The sequence below is a fragment of the Electrona antarctica genome, assembly GCF_951216825.1.
Source record: "Electrona antarctica genome assembly, chromosome: 17".
Taxonomy (NCBI): Eukaryota; Metazoa; Chordata; class Actinopteri; order Myctophiformes; family Myctophidae; genus Electrona; species Electrona antarctica.
Genome location: NC_136798.1, coordinates 4,739,720 through 4,750,813, shown reverse-complemented (window position 1 = coordinate 4,750,813; position 11,094 = coordinate 4,739,720). Strand labels below are relative to the sequence as shown.

General features: G+C 41.3%; 1 protein-coding gene across 2 annotated transcripts in view; it reads right to left on the bottom strand.

Annotated features, from left to right (window-relative positions):
* rfx6 (regulatory factor X, 6) overlaps window positions 1-10,461 on the bottom strand; it is a 17,582-nt gene extending 7,121 nt beyond the window's left edge. The window contains exons 1-14 of one of the 2 annotated variants that reach the window (XM_079525835.1): window positions 10,189-10,461; window positions 9,244-9,385; window positions 7,218-7,341; window positions 6,741-6,802; window positions 6,490-6,567; window positions 4,803-4,830; window positions 4,600-4,707; window positions 4,199-4,276; window positions 3,387-3,500; window positions 2,643-2,692; window positions 2,003-2,162; window positions 1,300-1,444; window positions 330-439; window positions 1-102 (exon numbers count right to left, since the gene is read on the bottom strand). The exon at window positions 1-102 is cut by the window's left edge and continues 16 nt beyond it. In XM_079525835.1, the coding sequence (XP_079381961.1) occupies window positions 1-102; window positions 330-439; window positions 1,300-1,444; window positions 2,003-2,162; window positions 2,643-2,692; window positions 3,387-3,500; window positions 4,199-4,276; window positions 4,600-4,707; window positions 4,803-4,830; window positions 6,490-6,567; window positions 6,741-6,802; window positions 7,218-7,341; window positions 9,244-9,385; window positions 10,189-10,357 (1,470 nt within the window). In that variant the 5' untranslated portion in view covers window positions 10,358-10,461. The remainder of the gene's footprint in view (window positions 103-329; window positions 440-1,299; window positions 1,445-2,002; window positions 2,163-2,642; window positions 2,693-3,386; window positions 3,501-4,198; window positions 4,277-4,599; window positions 4,708-4,802; window positions 4,831-6,489; window positions 6,568-6,740; window positions 6,803-7,217; window positions 7,342-9,243; window positions 9,386-10,188) is intronic. The other variant, XM_079525836.1, reaches the window with a different exon arrangement.
* Between the last annotated feature and the right edge of the window lie 633 nt (window positions 10,462-11,094).

The following is an 11,094-nucleotide window of genomic DNA, read 5'->3' as shown; positions in this document are numbered from 1 at the left end:
GTTGAGCGTGAGGTTGTGCATCACCCTGGCCCCGAAGAAACTCCACCTGAGCAGGAAGTCCTGAGCTCTCTTCTTCACCGACCGACCACTCTGCTTCCCCGGCTAATAAGCAAATGGCAGAGAAAATGTTAAACAACCATAATGCCATGCCCCAAGAAAAATAGAAAAATGTGACAGCATAGAAATATCAACATTTGCTTCATTATAATGACATTTCTAATCATCATAGTGCTTGGCTGGCTCCAACATGCATGCAAGCATGCACGCACGTACGCACGCACGCACAGTTGCACACACAGAGCACCAAAGATGAGACAACCAGAAGATACCTTAATGACTTTCTGTTCCACCACAGTGTCCAGCCACTCGATGAATGACTCCACTGTGCCATTTTTCTTTAGCAAGTCCTTCAGTTCCTGAAACACAGCTATGGAGTCATCTAAAGGGACAGGAGACATGGTTAAAAGCTACTTAAACCCTCTATTGTTAGTAAAAGAGACCAGAGTTACAACTATACAGTACTTGGGACAGATTATTTCCGTCTACAGAAACTGATTGCCAAAAATCGCTGATCTACAAGCTCACAACATGGCACGTTGCGACACATTGTGACCTTGTAGAACGGCTATTTTTGGTGAATGTGCCCAATTTGATGTTTAGTCGTAATCCGGAGTCACGCCCATTTTAAAGAAACGTCTTTTTGTCACAAGAAAGCTTTCTCAAACCAAAATGTCATTGGAATACATGAGCCTACTTTGGTTCCATAAAAGCATCAACTCTAGGCTACTCTGCAATTCTGGCCTTGGCTACTAAATTACAGTAACAACAGTACTAAACTTACTTTTCACTCCTCAGTCACAAAGTATTATAATGACCCGCTTACCTCTCGGCCACAAATAAACACAGACCATTTATACATGTATTTATTCTCATATCACGATAAATAAACACAAAGGAGCCGATGTCAGAAGGTACGGCCACGGAGCCGACTTGGGGACCCAACGCAGCTCCTTTTTTTCCCTCACTGTATATGTTTCTTTTCCCTTTTTACCTCCTTTATGATGAATTCCTGTTCTGTCTATAGAAGTGTCTATTTGTACGTCTCTAAATGTTTTGATGATTTGAACATGGTGGACCCTATTGGAAACAAGTGTAATGCTTAATTGGGTCGTCCACTCACAGTTAACAGCCTTTGTATTGAGTTTGTGCTTGAAATGTACTGTAATTCTGCAAACTGTTAATAAATTCTTCAATCAATCAATCAATCAAAGAACACGAGGGAGGTGCTAGCTTGTTTACATTCAGAGTAGAGGTCGGAGTCTTGGTCTCCGGTGGTGCAGACTGTGAGGAGAGGCTGGGAGCTGATGCTGTTGAGGTCCACCGTATCGATGTCACACACCATGCTGTTGACCACGGCCTGGTCGAACAGGGCAGGCCGCGCAATCTGGTGGACAGCAGTGATGGGGATATATTGAGAGGGAGGGGATCCAGAGGCAGAGGGGAGAGAATTGCAATGCAGACAAGTAGAAAGAGCGGAGAGATAAAAGTGTAGACGGGGCAGAAGGAAAGAGAAAGGGTGAGAGCAGCAGGCAGCAGGAGGATGGAAGGTGGGAGGAATCGAGAAAAGCAAGGCAGTGAGAAGAGAGGCAAAAGGAGATAGGGAGGGAGTATGTGACAGTTAGAGAATCTATTTTATTCTATTATTTGATCCAGTCAGTGCTGTACTGCTTATTTTATACCCTGTCATACCGTGGTGTCACGTGCCAAAAATAGCATATCTACAGTACAAGGTCACAATGTGTGGCATTTGCGATGCTTTGTGGACTTATAGTTGGTTATTTTCAGCACACAACATCATCATCATAATTTTTCGACCGCGGTCGAGATCATGGATTTCACAATGCCATGCCAGACTTCCCGGTTCTTCATTGCCATCCCCAGTTCCTGCTTACTGATGCATGTGTCCCTAGCGATGACATAGTATAGTATAAATCAGACGTACCTGTGCCAGGTGAAGGAAGGAGGTCTGTCTCTTCAGGGAGGAGACAAAGCGACGTGCAATGGGGAGTTTCTTGGCTGCAAGGCCTTCTGGGAGGTTCTCCAGAGATGAGACTAGCCAGTGCTCCCAGTGCTTGGCAAAGTTACGGATGTCTGCCAACAAACTGAGGTGGGGGGGGGGGTGGTGGGGTCTTATATAACTACTTTAGCAGCGTCACAATCAATGTCACCTTCATTTAAGACAGGGGTTCTCAACCCGTGGGTCGCGACCCCTCGGGGGGTCGCCAAATTATTTTAGGGGGTCCCCAAATTATTAAAATTTTTTTACGATTTTTCAAAAATAGCAGACCTACAAGCTCGTAGCGCGCCACTCGGTGGCGCGCTATGAGCTTGTAGATCTGCTATTTTTCAATAGCTAAATTATAACAATGCTTAAAACACCAAAAGGGGTTCCCGCCCAAAATGGTTTAAGGTTATTGTAGCAGTCAATTTATATTGGGGGTCGGGAGGGGGCGGGGCGGGGGTCCCGAGACATTGCCAAAGCATCTCCGGGGGTCCCCGGCCAAAAACGTTGAGAACCCCTGATTTAAGACATGATTGACTGATCTGCAAAAGTCAAACTTGTAGAGCCAAAGTTAACAAACCTTTCCGGCATCTCTTGCATTGTAGCAGGTATGAGAACATCAGTCAGAACCTGACAAAAAATAAAACAAAAAATAAAAGTTCAGTTTAGCTACTGCTATCGGAGATAAACAATGCTGCATACATGCTTGGGTCAAACTCATTGGGCTCTGGGCTGTGCAGTGCATTTTTGTATTTTATATTTGATACTGATAACCGGTCTGGTAATCAGTATATCTACAGTAATGTGTCAAAGTGTCTCTGAGAAAGACACTTAACCCCTAAAGGCTCATACATAGTCTGGATTTCCGGTGGTTAGGTGACCACCGAACTACAACATGACGTCACGAGCCGCGGTGAAGAGCAAACTACCGCCACCGCTCCAGCCCTTCTCTCTGTTTTTACTCACCACCGCTCAACGTTATTTCAGCTCCGGTGGTCAGCTCACCACCGGAGCGGTGGTCACCTCACCACCGAAAATCCAGACTATGAATAGGCCTTTACTGTGCTCATCAGTCAATCATAACCACCTGAGCAGCCATCAGCTGGGTGAAGCTGAAACTGCATATCCCAAACTGACTATGGTTCTGTATACTGGATCGATGTCATACAGTATTGCATGTGGTACTAAATGTAATATTAGGTTTATTCAATCCTAGGCTAAAAACACAATATGCAAAGTTATGAATAAAACACAAAAATTGTCATCAAAGGGCAGTATAGTGTCATTCTGTGGTAGTGGCTGCTGTAAAAACTATATTGCCTACCTTGTAGAGAATAGAATCACAGACACAGAAAATGTCAATGATGATTGGGTTCTCCAGCAGTGGTAGAAGGTGGTCAGGCATTCCCTGCCAGAAATGCAGCAGGAAATTCTGGATCTGAAATCGAGGAACCAAGTATTAGCTGCTAACTCTCAATGCTTCTTGAGGTTTGGTGAACAACCCTCTTTGAAATCATCACACAGTCCCACAAAAAACTGCATTACATCAATACATTTCTAAAACACATGTTGTAACAATGCAATGCAGAACCGTGTAAAACCCCAAACTCCTGTCATCACTTCTAATTAATTAATAGGATAATTGATTAACCTATTCTAGACGGGAACCCCATTTCGTGTTTATAGCATTATGTTATACTTAAGCTATTGAAAAATAGCAGATCTACAAGCTCGTAGCGCGGCACCGAGTGACGCGCTACGAGCTTGTAGGTCTGCTATTTTAGAAAAATCTTGAAAATGCGTTGCAAATCTTTGAATATATATTCTTTCAGAGCGAACGTTTTTAACTCAAATATTTGCTTCTGAGGGATTCCTGGAACAACATATTTTCAGATGGGGCTCGGTGGCCAATTACATATAATTTTTGGGGTCCTTGACATTAAATATTGAGCACCACTGATACAGAAACATAGGTATTTCAGAAAACTGTCAGAATTTAGAAGACATTTTCTTAATTTTGACGTCAGGCCTAAATGGGATAAGGATGAGCTTTATTGAACAAACGTATTCTTTCTGAGAAAAACGTTTTTACGTTTTCATGTGTGTGTTTGGGTCAGGTTGGGGAGTAATGGCTACCTCTTCAAAGTTGATGTTTATTGCGTTGTCCAGGATGCACTGGCAATGTGTCTTATACATCATGATGAGAGTGTCCACCTACACATAGGAAGTATACAAGTTCATAACCAGTGCCTTGTTGCAAGAGTTTACCATGTGTATTTAGGGGGGAATAGAGGGTATGTGCATGCATAAAGTGAATAACGAGTGGCAAATCGAGTGGCAAAGTGAGTGACAAAGTGAATTTAATGTTGTTTAAAGACATTTAATTTAATCAAATAGGACTTTTCTGTTTGGATGTATGAGCTGTCAAGTCCAGAAAGTAGTTTTTGCCACTCAGTAGGCGTTCCCGCATAACTTACGGTATACACGCGCATACCCTCTATTAAAAAAGAATGATATAGAAATGGAGACCAGCTTACCTTTTCTCTAGAGATATTTCCTTGCAGTATCAGGTGTTGAGCACTGGGGAAATCTGGCAGCAACGTTCCTGTTTTAGAACTCAGGGAATACTTCCTAGTGAAACCGCCCTGTCAAATTATGATAATAATGTCCTTAAAATGAAATGTTTACCTGACCGCCACCAATCCTGTTTGATTGAAGTAAGTAAGTCATTTTTTCTTACCTCATTCTTGAGCTTACTCCCCGAGAATCTGTAATCACACATTCCCCAAGAAAACACCAATTTGATATTAGAGATTTGTGTGGATCTAAAACAATAGTTCTAAATGTATTTATTTAGGACACAAATGTAGTATTGACCATGAAGTCAGAACTAAATAATTCACATTAATAACACATGATTACTGAATATTGTGAGGGGTCACCAACTAACTAAGTATAATAAGGGGTTGTTGAGGCTGATGTAAAAATATAAATATCAAATTAAAATAGAATTGCATTTATTTATTTGTATATTCTGTAAGTATAGGGTATTAAAGTGCCCACTTTAATACCCTATAGTTACAGAACTACTTTAATCTGCATATTTAACCATCTTAAAAAATAAATCAACCAACAATTTGGCACTAGCCTAAAAGTCATGATATGGTAACAGTCCAGTAACAGTCCAGTGTCTGACACCAACTAGCATCTAGCTAGTCTTGATCACAATTTTTCTTACAACAACCTTGTCAGGACATATTGTGACCCACGCTCGACCTGACCCAACATTTGAAAAAGACACACATGCACAGAATGGAAGGTCAGTGGGAACAAAATCAACAGTGCAGCAGCACAATGTAATCAGTACTTACAGAACACAACACTTCAAAAGGAAATACATCACCTGATTAGCCTTTAATTTAGTTTAACCCATTTAGACCTGAGGACGATTCTAAAAAAAAAAAAAAGGTTTCTAAATCCTAACAGTTTTCATAAAAACCTATGTTACTATGTGAGTGGTGCTCAACCTTTTAAAAACCTATGTTACTATGTGAGTGGTGCTCAACCTTTTAAAAACCTATGTTACTATGTGAGTGGTGCTCAACCTTTTAAAAACCTATGTTACTATGTGAGTGGTGCTCAACCTTTTAAAAACCTATGTTACTATGTGAGTGGTGCTCAACCTTTTAAAACCTATGTTACTATGTGAGTGGTGCTCAACCTTTTAAAACCTATGTTACTATGTGAGTGGTGCTCAACCTTTTTAAAACCTATGTTACTATGTGAGTGGTGCTCAACCTTTTAAAACCTATGTTACTATGTGAGTGGTGCTCAACCTTTTTAAAACCTATGTTACTATGTGAGTGGTGCTCAACCTTTTAAAACCTATGTTACTATGTGAGTGGTGCTCAATGTTACTATGTGAGTGGTGCTCAATGTTACTATGTGAGTGGTGCTCAACCTTTTTCACGTCAAGGACCCCCAGAATGATCTGTATTTGGCGGCGGGCAGACAAAATATGTATGTTGTTCCGTCCAGGGACCTCCCGAGAAGCAAAGATTTGAGTTAAAAACATTCGGTCTGAAAGAATATATATATATTGAAAGATTTGTGCCACATTTTCACGATTTTTCAAAAATAGCAGATCTACAAGCTCGTCAGGGCCGGTTCTAGGGGGCAATGTGGGTTTGACACCCCACCCGAGCCGGCGGAGTCGCCCCCCTTACAATTCTGTCTGCCCACCTGAGTGGGGCTGGCTAAATCCGGCCCTGAAGCTCGTAGCTTAAAAAAAACCAAAAGGGGGTTCCCGTTCTGAGTGGGTTAAGCAGACTCACAGCGAGCAAACAAAACCTACAGTAAGCATATCATTGTCTTTGTACAGCACATTAGTTTAGATACACTGACAGCATATGTGTGTGTTATCTTACCTGGTCAGACCTTTTCCTGAATACACAGAGTGATAGTAATCACTGCTCTCTTTGATGCCTATGCCGTAGTAGTGATACCTGCAGAAAGTCGGGATGTGTGTAACAATAATGTTAAATAGCATTACTATTTGTAAGGAGGCATTATCATCTTAACACATTTCTTTCCTTTTTTTTTAAACCCTGACATGTATGTAACAAAATTAACACATCAAAATGTCAAAAAATAAAATAAAATCTAATTTAGTTTTTACTTTGAGTGTCCCCTGGTGCCCAGTCGCCTTGTTGTCAGAAGAGGAAACTTCTGTCGAATCGTCTGATGAGGAAAGGAAGTGAATATATATCTCATTACACCAGGGTATGCTTCTCCTTCTATGGGAGTATGCGATAAAATGTTATTACTGTTCAGTCTGCAAATGTCATCTTCATGATCTACAGTATATTATCCTGTTGTACCCATTCTCACACTTCCTCATCCCAAATTGGGGTGTGATACTAAACACATTTTATAACTGTTAAAGTTAAATGTCATGTTACAAATACACAGATACAAACAGTCATAATGAAACGCACGCACGCACGCACGCACAAACACACACACACACACACACACACACACACACACACACACACACACACACACACACACACACACACACACACACACACACACACACACACACACACACACACACACACACACACACACACACACACACACACACACACACCTTTCCGAAGGTAGCAGCACAGGCTGGTTCTAGCTTCTCCTTCCTGCAGAAGTCCAGGTAGTGAGCGTAGAGGATACAGCGTGGAAGACACACGCCCTCACACACTATGTAGTTCTCCTCCAACCTGTCGAGATGTAGAGATCAAACACTTAGTGCAGCAGGTTAAGATAAGATGCACCGTGAACTTAGCAATATAGTTTGAATAGTAATAAGTCAAATTGATTGATTGATTAATCATACCACAGTTAATTCTAACCTTGAAAGGCATTCTAAACATGAAACTGTGATATAATAGGAATAATACACTCGACTCGAGCACACATGCTATACCATGATATTGGTACGGGTGTGCTGATCTGGCACTTATAGCCTTCACTATGCCTAAAAGCACAAATTAACAATAATTTCAGTGACAATATCTCATATAGCACTTGTGTATTGTTGTTTGACTGATTATGTTTTTGATAATGAAATGAATGTATAAAACTGCCCTGCACCAATGCTACCCATAAGAGTGTGTAGTCCAACCCTCACAAAAAACATGCAGTAATCCTGGTCTCTAAACTATGCGCCTGATGGAGGTGAAAGGAACTGGTCGGAATAACGTGTTCCTTCCACGCGCTACGTCCGGCCAGGGAAATCCCCCCGTCAGGTGAAAAGAAGCAGCTTGGACTCCTCATGCATAGAAGGAAGCATGAGGTCAGTCCGCTGCCCCCCCCCCAGGTTGGCAGAGGAAGTGTAGCGCCCAGGATTAAATTAGATAATTGACACTGGGTGAAAAAATGGGTTGCAAAATCATGGGATAAAAATTATATATACACAACGGTGCCGGAGATTAGCTGGTAACAGACGGACGGAAGGAAGGAAGGAAGGACGGACGGACGCACACACGGACTCAAGCTCATAGCGCGCCACCGAGTGGCGCGCTACGAGCTTGTAGGTCTGCTATTTTTGAAAAAAAGTGAAAATAAAATTTAAAAATAAATCTTTTTTTTTTTTAAATAATTTGGGGACCCCCTAAAATAATTTGGCGACCCCCCGAGGGGTCGCGACCCACGGGTTGAGAACCCCTGGGTTAGTCCACTACTACTTTTGTCTCTTTGTTGAGAAAGAGTGACTGGGGGGGGGGGGGGGGGGGGTGACACAAACAACAGAGAAGGCTTTGGTACGATCTGATCCAAAGCAGCCAGTCTGTCAGCGTGTGTCTCCAGAGAATGGAGAATTATAACCAGCACAGCACACTATCCAAGTGTCATTGAGCAAGACTCTGAACCCCTAATTGCTCCCGATGTGCAGGTTGTATGGTGGCCTCCGCCATCGGTGTACGAATGGATGAAATGAATGTAATGCACAATCTATGTAAAGCGCTTTGGATTAAAGCACTATATAAATGCACCATTTACATCAGTGGTTCCAAATCTTTTTCATGTCAAAGACCCCCAAATTGACACTAATTTGCCGGCGAACCCCCATTTGAAAAGATATGCCAGGGACCCCCATAAGAGAACATTTTTTACGGCTGTAGCAGTGATTAATTTCAAGGACCCACAGTTTGACATACATTAGTCTACGGACCCCCATTTAATGGGATTTCTATCTCTGGGACCCCCAATTTATATTGTAAAATCAAAAATGTTAATTTAACTATGAGAGTGTATATTGGATCAATGGATTTATACACTCTCAGAGTTACAGACCCATAAGGGACGGTCCATTCAGTTCCAAACTATCATTTAGCTGGGAACTCCCCCAAGGACCCCTGGGGGTCACCGGACCCCACTTTGGGAACCACTGATTTACATGAGAAATTGAGAAATTGACATTGAGAAATCGTGAAAATAATTTGGGGACCCCCTAAAATAATTTGGCGACCCCCCGAGGGGTCACGACCCACGGGTTGAGACCCCCTGATTTACATTACAGTAAGAAACTCAGGATGTTTCACTGTTTAGTCATAATTTTAATATCAATAAATCTATCTCTCAAACTCCAAAGTGCTGTCTGTGTTTCTACACACTGGCCTTACCACTGGAGCGTGAGCTGAGTCTGTTTCTTCTTGTCTTTGATGATCTGGGTAATGGTCTTCTTCTGGATTATGGCCAGCTCTTTGGAATACTCCAGCAGGTCCTGGTCATCTTCAGAGGACAGAGTCTCATTGCTGTCCTCTGCTTCTGATGCACAAGAATGACGACCAGTAGGGAGAATAATTCAACAAAAGAGATATGGCAAAATCAATAAAACACAACAGGGAAAGCTGTCAGGCAGAATAGAATAGGAAATCCATGCACGACGTAGCCTATAAAGCCATTAAATAAATAGCATGAATTACATAAAAAAAAAAAACGATTCCACAATAGCACTTACCGAGATGCAATCCGCAATTATATAATATGAAATGTCAAATTAGGCTAGTTAAGCACAGGCCTGATTCTCTATTTTATGTATTGTGAGGTCGTAATTATGTTTATTGCTTCCTGAGTCTGTAATATGTGGTTATGTTCTTGTTATCCATGAACACAATGAAACAAATTCCAAGTTGGTTTTGACAATGCATCCAATACACAATTAATCTAGAAAATATAGGACAAGGTGCCTTAAAGGAGAACATAATAGAAAATGTACATTAAAAAAAACAACTATGGCAAAAACACAATAAGAACAATTCTAAGGGCCTTGAAGACAGGTGAGCATCAGGGCAGCTGTTATCAGATGGGGAGTTAGTTAAATGAGTCAAGACAAGGCAAACCAAAAGCTGTCATAACAGAACAGGCCAGAGAAGCATTGTGTATGTTATATGTTATGTAGCATTGTAATTCCACATCTGCTCTCCACATAACATACCTAGAGTTAAGTATACTACCTACAGACACCAATAGGCTATTGATAATACCAATACTACGGTAATACTAATAATTTCCCAAATGAATGGTATTGCAACGTTTGGTTCCAGAACCTATAGACAGCCTATCACCTGATTTAATTCCAGAATCATCTTCGTCGAAATGTCTCTCTCCACTGAAGTCACTGTGTACTTCCTCTGTTGGCAGGAGCTCCGGAGAGCTGCAGAACTTCTTGGTTGAGGAATGAATAAAAAATGACCCATCCCTGATTGGACTCTCTGTATTCCGTTTCATTGTCATATTAAAAAGGACAAATATTACAAAAATAAACAAAAGCGACGAAGAAGAAGCTGTAGAATCTTAACGTTGTTTTACTGTGGAAAACAATAGGCCACTACACATCGAACTCGTCCCTCACTTATTCAAACAAATTCCCAATCCGCTCCCATCTTCAAAAGAAAAAGTGCTACTTTGTTTTTACACAAAATAATAATTTAAAACAAAATACATAAAATAGGCCTATGTGGGCCTACACGCTTGTGGCCTAGAGATATTCAGACTTACATTTACTGCTTAGCTAAAAGCGTAGAATTAGATCTAAAATGTAGGATATTTTCCCTGCCTTCTGGGCCTCAATAAAGCTGATAAGCAAGTGACTAATAAAGCATAGTGGTCAGTGCTGTGGGAAGGTAGGTCCAATACAGCTAAGCGTCACACTGTGCTTGCCACGGGATGCATTCATCATATTTACAGAAGACGGGGGTTGATGGAGGAGTTGTTAATATTTAACCAGGAAAAACACAGCATCATTTCTCCCAGCCTTTTAGTTTAGACTATGTAATAGCCTGGGGGGGGGGGGGGGGGGGGGGGGGGACTAAAAGTGTTATCAGAATGTTAAATTGGATAAAAGGTGTTTTCATTATTTATTAAAACCATATAGTTAGATTAAACGGCATGTTTTAACTGAAATCATAAGAGATCAACAACCAGACACATGTAGATGCTTTGGCTGGCATATCCTATATAAGAGAATCATT